Source organism: Homarus americanus, unplaced genomic scaffold (genome assembly GCF_018991925.1).
Source record: "Homarus americanus isolate GMGI-L3 unplaced genomic scaffold, GMGI_Hamer_2.0 scaffold52806, whole genome shotgun sequence".
In the NCBI taxonomy this organism is placed as follows: domain Eukaryota; kingdom Metazoa; phylum Arthropoda; class Malacostraca; order Decapoda; family Nephropidae; genus Homarus; species Homarus americanus.
Window position 1 is genome coordinate 10,887,069 of NW_024720773.1, and position 19,690 is coordinate 10,906,758.

General features: G+C 46.3%; 1 protein-coding gene across 1 annotated transcript in view; it reads left to right on the forward strand.

Annotated features, from left to right (window-relative positions):
- The window catches only part of LOC121861078, a 74,065-nt gene that overhangs the window by 8,290 nt on the left and 46,085 nt on the right, over positions 1-19,690 (forward strand). Inside the window, 1 exon segment of the mRNA XM_042358624.1 lies at positions 93-207. Coding sequence (XP_042214558.1) covers positions 93-207 — 115 coding nt within the window.

Consider the following 19,690-nt stretch of genomic DNA (forward strand, 5'->3'; position numbering starts at 1 on the left):
GATTTAGATCTTGACTTACCATATAAAGCTTGACTGTAGAACTTGACTCACCACATAAAGCTTGACTCACCATTCCCCTTTACCTCCTACAGAAATCACTCTCGCTGTCGGACATCACCCCACAGGAGTTTGAGGACAGTGGCTTCTACAGGACACGCACCAAGGGGCTCTTCCGCATCTGCTACCCGGAGACAAAACCCAAGGGAGGTCAGTACACCCCCAGGTCTTCTGTTTGTGTGTGTGAGAGAGAGAGAGATAATTAGTGAGTGTTAAGAGGTCTAGGAATGGATACGTGAACAAGGAAATACCTCTACACGTGCTAAGGATCACCAGTTAAACAGCCATATGGTAAGGTATAGTCCTTCCTCTTGACCTGTCTGGTGGTTGGCCTGGTATTCGAGGCACCGAGTGAGGAGAAGAAGCAGTTATCTGAACGTTAGTGGGCGGGCAGTGGTGTGTGTGTACCCCCGGGTCAGAGCTGAGGGTTGGGCACCGAGCCAGGGACGGTGTGGTCTGGTCTGGTCACCGTACGTGTTTTGTCTATCCTTTTGCCCTATCTGTCTGTGTCTGTCTATGCATCTCTATACACATACACACGCTAGTAATGTCTCCTGTACACACACACACACACACACACACACACAAAATACCTCACCATAACGTTGCTTTCATCCAGAACTAAACATCTTTACCTGGCCCACACAACACAGAGGCGACCAGGCCAGAGAGAGTGTTGTTGAACCATGAACCACAACACACCTGTCCCTCTCAACCACCCTCACCTGTCACCCCCCTCCCACCCCTTGAGAAACATCTAATTCACATCACAACTTCCTGGTGCTCTTGATCCATTGTTTATGTTTCACCTTCATAAAGTTACTTGTTTCTGCGTGTCTGTTAAACCGGAGTTGTGTGTGTGTGTGTGTGTGTGTGTGTGTGTGTGTGTGTGTGTGTGTGTGTGTGTGTGTTTGTGTGTGGCCTAAAAACCAGTGTCAAGGTAGCTTACACACACACACACCTGATATGACACCTTGAAGGCATAGTGTGTTCTCGTTCACTAAAGCTTTCCAATGTGTCGTGTGTCTCAACTCTTACTGCATAACCTAACCTAACCTAACCTAACCTGTAGTTCAGTGAGACAAAAGTAACGTTTATGAGCTGAGTAGGGATATTAGTTAATGGACTGAGAGACAGCCACTTCTTCTCCTCCTCCTCCTCCCCTTCTCTTCTTCCTTCTTCTCTTCTTTCTCCCCTCCTCTTCCTCCCTCTCTTCTTCCTCCTCTTCCCCCACCCCGTCCTCCTTCACCAAGAGAGACAAGATACCCCAGCCAGGTGTAGTGAACTCCTGCATCTTACCTGTTCCTTCAGCGCCACCCCATCTGATGGTCTGGACCACCACCACCACCACCAGTACCGGTCCATGTGCTGGTACAGGGGTACACTGTGGTCCATGTATTAAAACAAAAACGACTCACAGCTAAGATTTGTACAGGGTGTGTCAGAAGAAACCCCACACTGCCTTACAGATTTTCATGGAGATCACATGAGAGCTTATATTACTAAACCCAACCCAACCCCACCTAACCTAACCTAAGCCAACCTAACCTAACCCAACCCAACCTAACTTAACCTAACCTAAGCCAACCTAACCTAACCCAACCCAACTTAAGCCAACCCAACCTAGCCTTATTATCCGGGGCAGTGCGAGGAAGGTGCCGCCGGTATTGGTAAGGTATTATTGTATGAGGTGCAGCCGCCTGCCAGTCCCGTTACCTGCATGTCTTGGGGGGAGGGAGGAGCAGGTGAGGTCGTGTGGGTGTTGGGGAGGGCTAAGTGAGGTCGTGTAGGTGTTGGGGAGGGCTAAGTGAGGTCGTGTAGGTGTTGGAGAGGTGTAGGTGAGGTCGTGTAGGTGTTGGGGAGGTGTAGGTGAGGTGGTGTAGGTGTTGGGGAGGTGTAGGTGTTGGAGAGGTGTAGGTGAGGTCGTGTAGGTGTTGGGGAGGTGTAGGTGAGGGGTGTGGGTGTTGGGGGTGTGGGTGGTGTGGTGTAGGTGTTGGAGAGGTGTGGGTGAGGTCGTGTGTAGGTGTTGGGGAGGTGTGGGGGTGAGTCGTGTAGGTGTTGGGGGAGGTGTCGGTGAGGTGGTGTGTTGGGGAGGTGTAGGTGAGGGGGTGTAGGTGTTGGGGAGGGTGTAGGTGAGTCGTGTAGGTGTTGGGAAGATTGGTGAGGTGGTGTGGCAGGTGTTGGGGAGGTGTAGGTGAGATGTAGGTGTTTGGGGAGGTGTGGGTGAGGTGGTGTGGGTGTTGGGGGAGGTGTGGGTGAGATGGTGTAGGTGGTGTTGTGTGTCAGGTATGAAGAGGCGCGCGTTGAGTCAGCTGTGTTAGAGCATTTCCGAGGGTGTTGAAGGGTGGAGTAGGGGAGATGGTGTGGGTGGCTGGGTGTGGGGTGTGGAGTGGCTGGTGTGTATGGGTGTGTGTGTGTATGTAACAGTTTGATATCAGGAGGGTGTTGGTAGAAAGAATGATAGAAGAGCTAAGGTGAAGGAAGGATAGAAGTGACGGTGTAAGGATGATAGAATGAAGGATAGGAGGTTAGACAGGACCTGGAGGAGTGTCATCCTGGTGGGGGCGTAACCTTGGACCAGCGTCACTTGTGCTAGGCGGTGATTCCTACTTTAAAGCCTAACTGAGCTCACCTGTGTTTTCAATAGGCTGTACAAACATATCAAAAATGGCTTCTATTTATCTATCTATCTACCTGTTAAAACAAATTAATTAAAAACACACAGGTAAAATATCTCACTGAAGGACGAAGAAGAGGTGAGAGATCTACACCACCCCCCTTCCTTTTCCTCCCCACTCCCCCTACTACCCCCATCCTCCCCCCTACTGTCGTGTTTAAGACTCACTGACGAATAAAACACAGAAATGCATTGTTTTAGGAATTGGGTGTGGTAAGACAATAAAACACACACACACACACACACAAAGGGTAATGGAAGATTTGAGAAGTAAATGTGTTTGTGTGTGTGTGTGTCGTCAATGTTAGAGCCAAGTCCCAGGTAGAACTAAGGAGCCATGTATGAGTCAGTGAGTCAGTCAGTCTGTCTTGTGTGTTACTATTTCCTCCTGACTTTCTTTCTCTGTACAGTGTGTTGGTCTTATCCCACCACACTGGTACCTGCAGGGTGGAGCCAAGGTGAGCTGGTGTGTGTGTATGTGTGTGTGTGTGTGTGTGTGTGTGTGTGTGTGTGTGTGTGTGTGTGTGTGTGTGTGTGTGTGTGTGTGTCCTAACTGGTGCTAAGTGAATGTATCTAGTTAAGGTAGAGTCTTGGTATTATTTTGATGTCATTTTAGGAGGTTTTTACGGTTTAAAGTCCCTCCAGCTTAAAGTCCCTCAAGCTTAAAGTCCCTCAAACTCTTAAATCCGTTCTTACGTCTCCACTCGCGAGAAAAACTCAATTTACGATCCTTTGAGAATATCCTGACATAGGTTGAGGGGAATAATCTTTGGACTTGGCCAACTTTCGGGTGTCAGTAAGTCTGTCTTTTGGTTGATCTTTGGACTTGGACGTGATGTCAGTAAGGCCAAAAACCCCCGTGAGTGAGAGAGGCGCCCGGTGTGTGGTGATGACATTGTCCGGGTGTAGAGGTTGACCAGGCTGACGTCACGGGTTAGTCATGCACGCTGCCCTTGTGGTAGATCAGCTGATGTCTCCTCCCCCCTTTCCCTCTCTTCCCCTCCTCTTTCCCTCCCTTCCTCTCCCCTTTCTTTCCCCCTTCTTCGTTTCCCTCCCCCCTTCCCCTCTCCTCTTTCCCCTCCACCTTCCCCTTTCTCCCTCCTCTTCTCCCTCCCTTCCCCCTCATGAACCTGACAGGTGATTTATACCCTTCACGTAGGACCCATCACGTGGCCTTATCCTGCCCATGGAACCAATGATGTGGGTTTATTTTGCCCATGGGATCAGTCATGAGGGTTTATTCTACCCAGTCAGTGAGGGTTTATTTTGCCCACGAACCAGACATATGGCTCCTAGCCCATGAACCGGTAATTGGGGTTGACTCCATGCACCCACGCAGAGTCACCTGTCCCTCTCCTCCTCCCTCCTGGGCCACACAGGTGACCTTCACTCTTACAGGTCCTGGGCGCGCTTGAGTGTGTGTGTGTGGGGGGATCACGACTCTCACATACCACAGACATACCCCTCTGCTAGACACAATCCTGCTACCCCCCTCTTAAGACATTCCTCCCTTCACCTGTACACACACACACCATCTCTTCCACACCACCACCATCACCATTACTACCCACCACCACTATCACCACTTAGGACCATCACTATCACCACTACCATCAACACCACCACCGCGTCACTCAGACACTCCCTCCCTCAGGCTACTGTTTCCCAATGCCAGTCTGTCAGTCTTATGTCTTGTCCGATAGATTACTGTGTCAGCCATATGTCTTTAATGGACTGTGAAACCAATTTTTATGGCTTGATCTTTAGAGTAAATGGTAATTATGAGTATTAACAAATGTACTTAATTCTTGATGTACTTAAATGTACTATCTCGTCTTAGCTGATGTACCCTCCCCCACCACCACCCTACCCACTCCCCACCACCACCCTACCTGCACCCCACCACCACCCTACCTACCCCCACCACCAATCTCTAATGCACCCCCACCACCACCCCACCTACCCCACCACCACACCCCACCACCAATCCTACCCACTCCCCACCACCCTACCTACCCCCACCACACCTCCCCCCACCGTGATGTATCTTACTACAACATCGTATTTACTGTGTGTTGTATTTCACTGTTATTCGAGTTCACTGATGTAGCTGTATTCACTGTAACTCCTCCTAGTCGGCCCGGGTACAGGGAGTGTCGTTAATGAGTTACCTTCAGGCTGAGGTGCACATCGAATGAGATGTTAACACAGGCTAAGGTGCACACAGGGCTAAGATGTACACGGACTTGGGTGTACACAGACTGAGGTGCACACATACTGAGTAACTGTGTTTGGGAACTTGTGATGTAAGCGATCTAGGGAGAACACACTGGTGGGAGAACTGTTGTTATTGTGTGTGTGTGTACCGCTGTCTGTCTGTCTGTCTGTCTGTCTGTCCATCTGTCTGTCTGTGTCTCTAATTGTATTTATTATTGTGTGGTTTTATGTTGTGACTGGTGTTAACAAGCGTATATTGACCACGACAACTAGGGCGGTACACACACACACACACACACACACACAGATCACTGCACACATCTACATTCTTATCTCCTGACTCCCCCAACCTCTCTTTCGAATATCTTAGACACCCTCCTTGACCCCCCTCTCTTTTCCTCACACTCCCTCCCCCCCGCCTTTTATCTGCCCATCTATATATCTGTTATGGTAGTTATCAGAGGAATTTGGCTGGGGTGTCTAATCTTCAGGTGATACAATGAATTTGATACTTGTTGTTGTCGTAAGGGTGAGGGAGGGAGGGGAGGTAAGAGGGGTGGGAGTGAGGGGGTAAGGGGGGTAGTAACGTATAAACAAAATGTATCGTCACGGTCACTGTGTTTTGAGAGAAGTTCGAGGGAAAATGTGGAATTCTCGCGAGGCTGCTGTGCTAGTAAACAATGTGGCCCCTCAGTGAGCATAGTATGATAACAAGGCCCCCTCAGTGAGCGTGATATGTAAATAAAGCCCCCTGCAGAGAGCACAATTTACCAGAGAGAGAGAGAGAGAGAGAGAGAAAGGGAGACAGAGAGGGAGATAGAGGAGGGGGTATTCCCAGTATGCTCTCAATGTTATCCAGTACAGTTACTCTTCTTCCTAGTATCTTTGAAGACAAGGCTATGGTGTCATCCAGAGAAGGGGTCGCGTATCTCTCTCTCTCTCTCTCATATATATATATATACACAAACATACATACATCCATACACAAACAGGGAAATGCTCACTCACTCACACACACACACACACCAGTAAACAGTGAATTGTGTGTGTGTGTGTGTGTGTGTGAACCAACAACGGGATCTCAGGTCCTCAAAGCCCCTTACATCGACACATATTTTTTCCTCCAACCGTAACAAAAGACTTGAGAACAATCCTATAGCACCTTCCTGTACTCAAGATGGCGTCTAGATGATACAAAGACTCTTCCTGTACTCAAGATGGCGGATAAAATTAGACCGAGACTCTACCTTAATAGTCATTCTAGAGATCTGTTATCTATCCGCTTGTGTTCCGTATCCACATAATAAGAGCTGTGCGGGTCAAGCGGTGTACCTGGCAGGGTGGAGAGAGATAGGGGCCACTCACCTCACCCCCCCTCTCCACCGCCCCCTCTCCACCGCCCCCGGTATTACTGGAACTCGGCGGCGCCCTGACTCACGATCATCCGGGTCTCTCTACACTCTCCTGAAGGGAAGAAACACAAAAACAATACTAATGAGTAATGGAATGATTCTTATGAAATCCCTCTCGTAGTTCTCTTTTGTCCCTCTCTAGCCCTCTCATCTCCCTCGTAGCCCTCTTTACAGCCCTCTCTCAGCCCACTCTATCCTTTTCTAGTCCTCTCAGCCCTCTCACCGCCCTCGTAGTCTTCCCAACCCTCTCACCGCCCTCGTAGTCTTCCTAGCCCTCTCACTGCTCTTCCCAGCCCTCTCTAAAACCCTCTCCTAGCCCCGTCTCCAGACCCCTCTCGGTCTCGCCTCAATCCAGACTTTCCGCGGGGCACCACGACCACCAGTTCCTGGAACTTAGCGGTTCTATGTCGCCGGAAATAACTAACTCTTTCAGTGACAGTTTGGTGGTATGTTGAGTTGGGTAAGAGTGTGTTGAGTGTGTGGGTTCTGTTGAGTGTGTGTGTGGTGTAAGAGTGTGTGGTTCTGTTGAGTGTGTGTGTGGGTGTGTTGGGCGGGGATTGAGTTGAGTTAGGGCGGAGACACAAATCTGGTCTCAAAGGTCGTTTTTCGCTCCATCCAAACAAACCCTCGTCAGTGTTTTGGTCCAGAAGGTCTCCAGGCTTACCACACACTCCCCCTTACTATGATTATTCCTATTAAGTCAAAACATACGATCACGTAACTTATTAACTGAAGCTAAACCACAACAAATTAACCCCCAACGTAATATACTGAGACTTTACCTTAATTAGATACGTTCAGGTAACACCAATTAGGAGGTATAATTAAAAGATACTGAGTTATAGAACATAAAATTTATTTTGTGTCTATGGGAACTAAGAAACAATCTTTAAACATTGATAAACATTCAGGTGTGTACAGGAGATAAACATTCAGGTGTGTACAGGAGATAAACATTCAGGTGTGTACAGGAGATAAACATTCAGGTGTGTACAAGAGACAGTTTATCTACCCAATGCACTTGAATATTTTTTTTTCCACACGATTTATTTCTGAGGTTGAAATCCCAAGGTTGTCTTATGGGTGTTTGTAAGGGAAGAGTAAAAGTGACTTAATTTGTGTCAAGTCCGCAGATGGCATTGACAGATGGCCTTCGACACACACACACCATTTAACTTAACCTTATCCCTTATATATGTCTTCCCCCTTATCCCTCACACCCCCCTCCTCCTCCTCCTTCCCTCAGCTCACCATGTTATCAACTGTCATGATTGTCACGTCTGATGAGTTAAATGATTGTTGTCTGATAATAATAATAATAATAGTGATAATAGTGACTCAGAATAATAGAAATGATGATGATTAACACTAATAATAATAGTAACAACTAACAATGCTAAAAATTAACAGAAAAAAACAGTAACCACAATTCCTACTTCTATCACCACCATTACTACCACTATCACCACCATTACTACCACCACCACAAATATTCAGGTTAACGTCTATACTGAGGTAGAGAGAATACAAATGGCCTCTCTTTAATGCACTATGAAGGACACACACACACACACACACACACACACACACACACACCCCCAACTCGCGCAGTCCGCCACTACAACAAAATTCAGCCCATAAGAGCCCGCACCGATAGATATAAGAACAGCACCATCCCATCTATTGTTAAAATAATAAACAACTCCTGATTTATGTACTGTACAGCCCTGTAAATGTATTCAATGCATATTATATCATTATGTCTAAATCAAATGTAAGTCTGTATATTTTCAGCCACCGCCTGCAACTCTATTAATAAACCGTAATAATAATAATTATTATTATTACACACACACACACACACACACACACACACACACACACACCACCTCAGGGCGACAGTGCTTTTGAGTTTGTCACCGGCAGAGGTTCAAGGATGGCGGTGAAAATTGCAGTGTCTTTTATATACCACCTCTCTCTCTCTCTCTCTCTCTCTCTCTCTTTGTTGGTTTGCTTTTAGAATGTATAAAAATGTCCTTGTGGCAGTCTTATAGTAGTTTTTGTTGTAGTTGTTGTTGTAATTGTTGTTGTAATTGTTGTAGTTGTTGTTGTTGTATTGAGGTTAGTGGTTAGGGAGGCAAATTTTCCTCTCCCGTCTTGAGGTTGGACTTGACACATATACCAAGGCAAAGGGGGGGGTGGGGGAGGGGGTGTAGGGGGTGGGGAGGGTGGTGGGGGAGAGAGGGGTGGTGGGGGAGGAGAAGACGTATTGGTAGCACTATCCTCATTATTCGAGTCAAGAACACAACTAACTGTAACTGAAGATCTAAGTGTGTGTGGTAACTGTCAGGTGTAATTGTAAACGACAAGGTTATAACAGTACTGGGTGAAGGTACTCTGACAGGCATATTAGACCGTATGTAGTATGTGTGAGGGGGGTACTAGGTTCTGTAAGTACTAGAATCAGGTTTATTAAGATCAGTGAGGCTTCATTATACTGTACCTGCAGGTTCAACAAAGCTTCACACTGGCAGGTTCAACAAAGCTTCACACTGGCAGATTCAACAAAGCTTCACACTGGCAGATTCAACAAAGCTTCACACTGGCAGATTCAACAAAGCTTCACACTGGCAGATTCAACAAAGCTTCACACTGGCAGGTTCAACAAAGCTTCACACTGGCAGATTCAACAAAGCTTTACACTGGCAGGTTCAACAAAGCTTCACACTGGCAGGTTCAACAAAGCTTCACACTGGCAGGTTCAACAAAGCTTCACACTGGCAGATTCAACAAAGCTTTACACTGGCAGGTTCAACAAAGCTTCACACTGGCAGGTTCAACATCCAGTATATACCCAATTAAGAACACTGTAACACCAGATTCAAACACCAACACCACTTATAACACCAGCGAGGTGCTCCGAGCAGACGTGTGTTGCGTGTAGGTTGATTGGAAGGTCACACACACACACCTACAGGAAGTCTGGACTAACCTGGAAGCGCTAGAATCAATAGTACTCCTCAAGAACATTTTTTTCTCCCAATAACTTTTTTATTATATGCCAACAAGTATATCTGATTACTGACTAAACTTGGTAAATAACAAGGAAATGAGAGGAAGGTGTGTGTGTTGTCTTAAAGCTTCAGTAAGGAGTGCAAGAGGTGTGTGGTAGTGGTGGTGGGGAGGAGGTGGTAGTGTGTTGGGCATAGGTGCGGTAGTGGTGGGCACGGGGGCAGGGCGGGGTGAAGTAGCGGGCCGTTAGTGCCTGGGGGGAAACACCTCACCACCATTTTCCTACCAACACCCCTCCCTCCCTCCCTCCCTCCCTACCAGCTACCACATCTCCAGCACACACACACACCTTACGAATTTCCTTAGCACCAGCATAAAAAAAAACCAAGGAGAGAATCAGGCAAGAGATATGTGTGTGCGTGTGTGTGTTCTGGCTGTCCTTGAACACATAGTAATATGTACTAATCTTCCGCCTGTTTTTTTCTACTACGGACAGACAGACAGACACTCGTACGTACAACCAACACCTTCACGATCAAGGACACTCACATATAAGATCCTTCGGCATTTTTAAAGTCGTTGAATATGTATTAAATTACCTTTTAAGGACAGTATACAATTCTTCCTTATATAGACACACCTACGTTAATTACCATCTCAGGTGTGTTAATGAACGGTACCTTCGTCGTAACTCACACAGGTAAACACATCAAAGGTCGGAAGAGAGAGTCAAGGAACCTAACCTAACCTAACCTAACCAAACCTAACCATCTATCTATCTAAACAGGACATTCAATTGGTCTTGCGTCCCACCAAGCGTCTCTCAAATGTCCTGTGTAAAAGTCAGGGTCCGTCTCGCTGTTACCTCTAGATAATGTTATCAGTGACAGAAAAACAACATTATTATGAGATTACCTGAAAAGTAGACACCCTAGTTTGTTACCTGATGATTGGACACCCTAGTTTATGTTCACCTGATGATTGGTCACCCTAGTTTATGTCACCTGATGATTGGTCACCCTAGTTTATGTCACCTGATGATTGGTCACCCTAGTTTATGTCACCTGATGATTGGTCACCCTAGTTTATGTCACCTGATGATTGGTCACCCTAGTTTATGTCACCTGATGATTGGACACCCTAGTTTATGTCACCTGATGATTGGACACCCTAGTTTATGTTCACCTGATGATTGGACACCCTAGTTTATGTCACCTGATGATTGGTCACCCTGGTTATGTTTCTTTGATGATTGGACACCCTAGTTTATGTCACCTGATGATTGGACACCTAGTTTATGTCACCTGATGATTGGTTATGTTAACATGATTGGACACCTAGTTTATGTCACCTGATGATTGGACACCCTAGTTTATGATGATTGGTCACCCTAGTTTATGTGTTGATTGGTCACCTTTATGTCACCTGATGATTGGTCACCCTAGTTTATGTCACCTGATGATTGGACACCCTAGTTTATGTCACCTGATGATTGGACACCCTAGTTTATGTCACCTGATGATTGGTCACCCTAGTTTATGTCACCTGATGATTGGACACCCTAGTTTATGTCACCTGATGATTGGACACCCTAGTTTATGTCACCTGATGATTGGTCACCCTAGTTTATGTCACCTGATGATTGGTCACCCTAGTTTATGTCACCTGATGATTGGTCACCCTAGTTTATGTCACCTGATGATTGGTCACCCTAGTTTATGTCACCTGATGATTGGACACCCTAGTTTATGTTCACCTGATGATTGGACACCCTAGTTTATGTCACCTGATGATTGGACACCCTAGTTTATGTCACCTGATGATTGGACACCCTAGTTTATGTCACCTGATGATTGGTCACCCTAGTTTATGTTCACCTGATGATTGGACACCCTAGTTTATGTCACCTGATGATTGGACACCCTAGTTCATGTTAACTTTATGATTGGACACCCTAGTTTATGTCACCTGATGATTGGACACCCTAGTTTATGTCACCTGATGATTGGTCACCCTAACACTATTCAAGGTTGGGTGTTTAGTCATTCGGCGACGTAAACTGAGGTTGTCTAATCTGTAGGTGATCCAGATTAGGTTTTACAATTATTCGACAGCAGAGGGAGACTTTTCAGGGAGTCAATCAGAGAGTCGGGTCATGTGCAGGGAGTCGGGTCATGTGGTCAGGTCATGTGGTGATGTGTTGTCTTCAGCTCCACACTTGACCTCACTCGACCTGTTTAAACCTGCTGTTCTGTGTTGACCTGACCGTGTGTGTGTGTGTGTGTCAGTGTACCTCGAAAGTTGTGTCGGATGTAATGTATGACTGTTATTGACATTTCCGTGTTAAGATGGTGTGTGTGTGTGTGTGTGTGTGTGTGTGTGTGTGTGTGTGTGGCGGCTTTTTCTCCTTTTCCGTCGGCTGTGATGTCCCCCCCCTATCCCCTTGTGTTGGACGTTGGGGACTCCGGCCTTAATGCATCTCTCAGCGAAATTTACCTCAGTATATCTCAGCTCAGACTCTTATGTGTATTAGATACCTGAGTGCAAAGTCTCATATAGATTAGGTACCTCACCTTTTGTTTACCTGAGAGGAGGGAAGGAGGAGGAAGGGGGGTAGGGATACGAACAGCTTTTAAAAGACTGACTTGGTGTTTAAGAGAGAGAGAGAAAGAGCGAGCGAGCTAACCCAATCCCAAGTCATTGGTATAAGTATAAAACCTAAAATACTTGGCGTTGTGTGTTGCTGTAGTGAAGTGTAGTACCGTGTTGGATGCCCTCAAACACCCACATCCCCAGCAGTTTGTTTCCGCACGACGACGCTCACTTGTCACGCCTTTGGAGAACTTATTTCACACAGTTTGCTTTAGTGAGTCAGAAGAAAAAATATAAATCCTGGTATATTTTCCTATGATTTTTTTTTATCAGCTGAAGATTAACCACACTAACACGTAACACAATAAAATTTAAAGTACAGAATCTTGGATGTTACGAACTTTTGAGAATACGAGCTCGAAGTCTTTGTATATAAGTGACGATCATTCAGTAGTCAAGATATAGGTAGAAATAATTACGTCTTCCTCCTCCTCCTCCTCCTCCAGGTTCTCACATTCTTCGGGAGGCCGCGCTGTGACCCCCACCCGGATTTTTTCAACCTCCTAGCATCGTCCTCCTCTCAGTTAGGGGCGTAGAGGGTGAGGGAGGGAGGTAGAGTTGCTGTTTTGGGTTGATATTTAGTGATAAAGTAATACCTCCAGCTGTGTCGAGGAACTTGTTTTTGTTATGGTGGTGGTCAGCGCCCCAACCTCATTCCTCCTCCCACCTGTGTGTGTGTGTGTGTGTCCGCAACACCTTGCAATGTTTCAATCCACTAACCACTCTTATATTCGGTGTCTCCTCTCTGCCGAAGAAAATCACAAGGTGTTAACTAAATACAATATTAAAAATGACGTCTCCCGTAGTGAAGGGGTCAAGGGGTTAATTATAGCATGTTATAATAGCAAATTTAACATAGACATTTAACAAGGGAACATAACTCAGGCACTGGCATCAGAGGTAGGTTCTTGTATCTTCGTGGTGGTGGGTGGGTGGGTGGGTAGGTGGGATTAATGTCAGCGTTTAGTTGTGTCTCAGGGTGGCTGAAGACCTGGAGTTTTTTGGGGGTGTAATACTAGTATCCTGTACCCCGGGTTGTCTCAGAGTCACTCTTTGGGATTTTTCTCTTAACTGGTTGTATAAAAAAGTGTACCTTACTGTCTGGCTTATAAGGGAGATAGTGTCATACATACATACATACATACATACATACATACATACATACATACATACATACTTTCGAAGGTACACAGAGACTCTACCTTAACGAGATTATGTTCAATTGCACTAATTAATAGGATAAGATTTGCTAATAGAATCTTTATGGGACTTTATTCTGGAGTTTGGAACATAAAACTAACGCCAGCATAAGCAACAAAGTGCGTCTGGCATTACCGTACTTTCTTTCTCATAAAGGCTACTGCAGAGGAACTTTTACTCGCTTACTGCCCACACTGGCACTCGTTTTCGACAGTGGTGTGAGGGAGACGGTAAATAATCGCCCCCTCCCCCTCCTCTACCCCAGTCTCACCTTTACCAGGGCACAGTGAAGGCCAGGCGACACACACACACACACACACGTTACCAATACCCTATGCTTAAGCTGAGTGGGATGATGTGTTACTGTGTGTGTGTGTGTGTGTGTGTGTGTGTGTGTGTGTGTGTGTGTTCCAGATCCTCCTCACAGGTGTACGTACCTCAACATCAGAACCACACCTGAACTCATTAGGTATTCACAGACAGACACGCCTTCACTGTCTCCTCGTGTGCTTAAAATGTTTGGTTATTCTGCACGTTGTTATTAACTGTATATTGTCGTAGTAGAAATTAATATAGAGGTAACTAGAATGGGTAGTTATGGGGTTAATAGGGTTTTGGTATTATTTAAGGGGTTGTGTGGTGTTGGGTGGTATTAGGTGGAGTGTGGTGGAATGTAGGTGTGGTAGGTGGAATGTGGGTGTGGTAGTTGGAGAGTGGTATAGCTAGCTACCCACCAAGGACACACACACAAACACACACACACACACCTTCCCCCATACTCCCACTCTCTGATCCACCTCACCTCCTCCCACTCCCTCACCCACTCCCCCACTCTCTACTCTTGCCTTCATCACTGAATTAAGCACGACGCCGTAGTTTCTCTCGTGTGTTGTGAATAAACTACACAAGGTCACCCCAGTCACGAGAGGCGTTCCTTTAGGGAAGGTATAGACGATCATTCATTTGTCTGTCTGTCTGTCGTATCTGGGGTCTAATAAAAGTTCTGTTGGTGGTAATTGAATGAAAGTTTGTAGGCTTGATAGGTCAATGTTATCATCCCCAATTTCAAGCCTTGTTCAGAAGCCCGTGTCAAGATGAATGCCCTGCCGCCATGATTGAGCTGAGCACTTGACCTCTCACGACCTCCTCCGACTAACGTTACATAGCACACCTGTTCTTCATTCCACGGACACGTACGGAAGGTATCTCTGCCGTTTCCTGTTGTGACGTCGCCACACTGTCTACGTTAGGTTAGTTATGTGAGGGTAAGTTGGGTTAGGTTAAATCATGTTAGGTTAAGTTGGGTTAAATCAGGTAAGGTTAGGTGAGGATAGAATAGGTTAGATTATCGTTAGTGTGGTTAATCTTCAGGTGAACCAAACAAGACACAGGTAATATGAGTAATAACTGTGTGGTTATTTATCATAGCTGACCTTGTAGTCAACTTATTAACGTGGGAAAAAATAGAGAACAACAGATACTTAGGTTGTGGGTGACTGTCCTACCACCCCCACCACAACCACCACTACTACCACCATCATCCCAGCTACCACAACAATGAGTATTACCACTATTACCCCTACTATCATCATCATCACAACTACTACCACAACTTCTACCAACATTTCAACAGGCTTAATAGCGTCACATATAAGAAAATTTGTCCTGTGTGTGTGTGTGTGTGTGTGTGTGTGTGTGAGGGGGGGTATGAAAAATGAACAGTAAAGTCAGAACAGTATTGTGCAAACAGTGACCATGAACAGCTCATTACAGTGGCACTCAACCTGTTGTTGTGTTCTGCTAACATCACGCCACCTACCACCAGAGAGAGAGAGAGAGAGAGAGAGGTTATCACGTGTTGGTGTAGGTGACTTTAACCAATTAATATGTAGTTGTATATATGTAGGATACCAGCAGCACACAGGAAGGTATCTAGGGGGTACCACACGAGGCTGAAATTTGGTATTTTAAAGTACCATTAGACAACGACCTCTTTAAAATGCTCCACTGAGGTACTATAACATGACCTGGGATGGTTAATGTGTCGTATGTAAGTTTTCAGTACCATTCGTTGTGTCTCGACTTGGATCATGTGGCTACAATGCTCCAGCCAGGCACCACCACACAGGGACCTTGCCTGAAAGAGACGTCCTGGAGTGACTGAGGATAAGTGTGGGAAGTTCAGGTGAAGATGGTTAAGTGGGTGTATCCTGTGGGTGTGTTGAGGGTGGTTGTGGGGAGGAAGTGGGTGTATGATGGATGTGGTGAGGGTGCGAGTAGGTGTGGGAGTGGGCGTGGGCTGTGTGGAGACAGTTGAATACCTGATGAGAACTTTCTGGGAAAAAGTTTGACTAAGTTACGCTTTCCCTGGACGCGTCAGGTATGAAATTTAGGCTGCGTTACTCTCACACCTTCATCACGGGAGAGTTATAGTAGGATTATGGCGACGTCTGAACCACCTGAGGACGATGACGACCCTCTGAGTACGATGTCTTGGCCCTTTGACTACGATGACTTGACCCCCCTGAGTACGATAACGATCCCCTGAGTACGACGACTTTACCCCTGAATACAATGTCGGTAAAGACCAGAAATAACATTGAAAATTACATGCTAATGGAACTTAGACTCTACCTTGACTAGATACGTTCACTTAGTATCAGCTTAAGAGTTACAGAACCATTGGGGGTTACAGAACCATTGGAGTTACAGAACCATTGGGACTTCAGATCTAACCGGGATTTTAGAGCTGTGCTGGCGGCCGGCTATCAGCTGTAGTTTACGCTGTGTGCTGTGAACCTTAAAGACAGCTGAAGGTAGTGACCAAGAGGGTGGTGAGGGAGAAGGGGTGGAGGTGGTGGGGAGACGAGCCGGAAGTTGTTGAATTGGCCATGCGTGCGTCAGGCCTCACCTCACCTCCACAACACCATAGCGGACTCTCCCTCTCTCTCTTCCTCCCTCCCACACACACACACAACACGTGACGATGAATTTTAAGTCCACACACACACTCTAAATGCCTTCTTTACACACACACACACAATAACAGTATCATACCAACCCGTTTACATGACCTCTCTTAATGTAGGCCTCGCCATTGGGAGTGACGGCAACCAAACTTTGGTTTGGTTTCTAATTGGGTGAATTAATGAACCCAACTCGCTCTGTATGACGAACCGATAACACCTGTACAGTTAACCTGCAACTGAGATGGTGCTGGTCCGGTTGAGGGGGGAGGGGAGGGGGGGGTGAGGCACAGCATTGAGGGTCGCATGCGGATGAGCGAATAGTTGAGATGCCCCAGAGGTCCTTGCCTGAGGACCTCTCTGGCTGAGTATGTTGTCGTCACCGTCAGCACCCCTACCACCACCCCTACCCCTACCACCACTACCACCACCCTACCATATCAACCTACCACATTACAAACATCTATCACTCAGCTCACAGTGACCACATTCCTCATCACCCCCCCTCCCCCTCTCACCCCTCGTCACTGATCAACCATGACTCTGGGTCAGTGAGAGAGAGGTCAGGTAGGAGGAATTCTCAGGTAGATTCAGGGTCTATACATGTTTCATTGACCTGGTTTTGGTGGTATGACCCGACCTGACCCCACCCCCACGACCCGACCCCACCCGCCCACCCCACCCACCCCACCCCACCCCTTGTACAGCCTCTCCTCTACACACTTTTACATTAAGATAATTAAACACCAAAGGCGCTCATGTCACATAGTCCTCCACCTAGTGTACCCCGTCAGCCAGCAGTGTCAGCTTCTTGTATGCCTTGCCAACCAGCAGTGTCAGCCAATTGTGTAACCTGTCTACCAGCATTGTCAACCACTTGTTTGCCCTGTCAGTCATCAGTGTCAGCTCCTTGCAGGGTGCACCTCTCCTGCCGCCACTGTCAGCTAGGCTACGAATTTCAACCACTTAAATCCTCTCCAGTCATATCACATGGTGTCAGCAACCACTCTCACCTGTCATCAGTGTCAGCCATCGGTGTCAGCCATCGGTGTCAGCCATCGGTGTTCATCATGAGTGTACACATCAGGGCCGGATCGATTAGTTAAGAAATCAGCATCATTGTTGTCACCGTCACTCACTCGCTTGTAACACTGGAAAGCCTCTATTATTTGATTTAATTATGAGAATTATTATTTGATAAGGAGGTTAGATACATTAAGGCCAATGTTAGATTAAGTAAAGCTTAGATTAGGTTAAGGTTAGATTAGGTTAAGGTTAGATTAGGTTAAGGTTAGATTAGGTTAAGGTTGAGTTAAATTTGATTAGATTAGTTTTGATGAGGGAAAAGTAAGGAGGAGATAAATAAGTGTGTGTGTGGGGGACCTGGCGAGGAGGGTCAGTGACCGTCCACCATAAGAAGCTGCTCTACACTCCTCCTCCTCCTCCTCCTCCTCCTCTTCCTCCTCCTCCTCCTTCTTCTAATACCACCATTATGGATAAACCAAACACGGACGTTCACCCCCCCACCTTCCCTTCACCCGATAATGTCACCCTTATGGAACCAACGCCAGGCGAAGGTTCACTTACCAGGGCAGAAGGAGTGGGTTGATGTATGCCACTAACCTTGAGGTGTGTGTGTGTGTGTGTGTGTGTGTGTGTGTGTGTGTCTGTGTTTAAGAATTAATGCACTTGTATGAACGCCTTTGAGAATCTACTACTACAACAACTACTACTATTACTACTACTACTATTATTACTACTACTATTGTCTCCAGGTAGTCAAGTGTGGCTAGTAACTTGTATATACTAGTAATTAGGGCGGGGGGGCTATCTCAGAGCAGCTGTGGGTGGTAGGTGAGACTACATTCCTATACAAGTCTACAGCCTTTCCTACCACTATCACTACTACAATCACCACCACTGCTGCTACTGTCACTACTACCCACTACTGTCACTACCACTACAATCACCACCACCTCTACCACCATAACGCTGACGAAGGGAGGGAGGTGGTGAAGAAGGAAGGGTGATGGTGAGGGAGGGAAGGAGGGTGAAGGTAGGAGGGAAGGAGGGTGAAGGTAGGTACATGTAGGTAGGAAGGAGGGAGATGGTGAGGGAGAGTGGGAGGTCTGTTTGCTTAGGTGATTACCGAAATACAAGGTGAGGTAAGCGGTATGCACACACACTTAAGACCGTGCTTGGTTGGAACAGGTGTGTGTGTGTGTGTGTGTGTGTGTGTGTTAAGATCCGCATCATCAACGACACACACATACTCTCTCTCTCTCTCTCACAACAAACCAGTAGCGGTGAGAAAGGAACAAGGCCACATGTGGTTATCGCCTCGTAACCTGATGTAGGCAACTTTATCCACCGTTGTCTTGTGGGAAAATCAATGAGAGAGAGAGAGAGAGAGAGAGAGAGAGAGAGAGAGAGAGAGAGAGAGAGAGAGAGACACTGTGTGTTGCTGTTGAGGAAGATCTTAACACACACAGACACAGCCACTTGGACTTAATATAAAAAAAATAAGAAATATCAGAATTCCTCATTGGTGGGTAAATTAGGCAGCATTATCATGATACCGCAAACCGTGGACGATGTGCAGTAAGTCTCGGCGTTGGGTGTGAGTCGATGGTGGGGGTGGGGAAACTGTGGGGGAATAGGGATGTTGGGGTTGAGTAGATTGTGGGGAAATTATGGGGAAATTGGGTACATAGACAGACAGACATATAGATTGATAGATAGATAGATATTGTCTCCGCGTCACCATCTTGCGTAACAGTAACCTGAGACCTCCCTTCCTTCCCGCAGTATTCTAGGTCACGAACACACAATAAACATATCGGTAACATTAAAAAGAAATATGAACCACAGACCAGCCATCATCTAGAGTGTGTTATTTAGGTCAGTCTGTGTGTAGTGAGTGGCTGACGGGAGCGCCATCTGGTTGGAGGTTTCTTGTCGATGTTAATAGAATGGTTTTAACATCGTCTACAGAAGTACACTGTTTTACACCTTGATGGTCGTCTTGTTTACAGCCGTCGAGGGAGTGTAAATGTAAATATCAACTGATTTTGTATATGTTAATGTTAAGGGATTCTGTAAATGCAAGTATTAATGGAGTTTGTAAATGTAAATATCAAGGGACTTTGTAAATGCTGATGTTGAGGGATTCTATAAACGCAAACATCAAGGTGGGGGGGGGTGAGGGAGGGGACACCTTACACATAGCCTTGACATCCAGGTTCATATCATATACTTAATGGTGTGGTTATTAGACTTAATTATACAACAGTGAAGGAGCTATCACGATTAATAAGACTCTGAGTCATTTCCTGTCAACACAGACTGGCTGGTGTGGCTGGTCTTATACTCAAAAGTTAATCCGTTGAATTTTCCTCTTAACTGGAGACGTTTGAGCGTATTTAACTGATTGTCTTTAGCATTTACTCAGAACTGATGTTTTTAATGGGACCAAAATTGCTCTGAGACTCTACCTC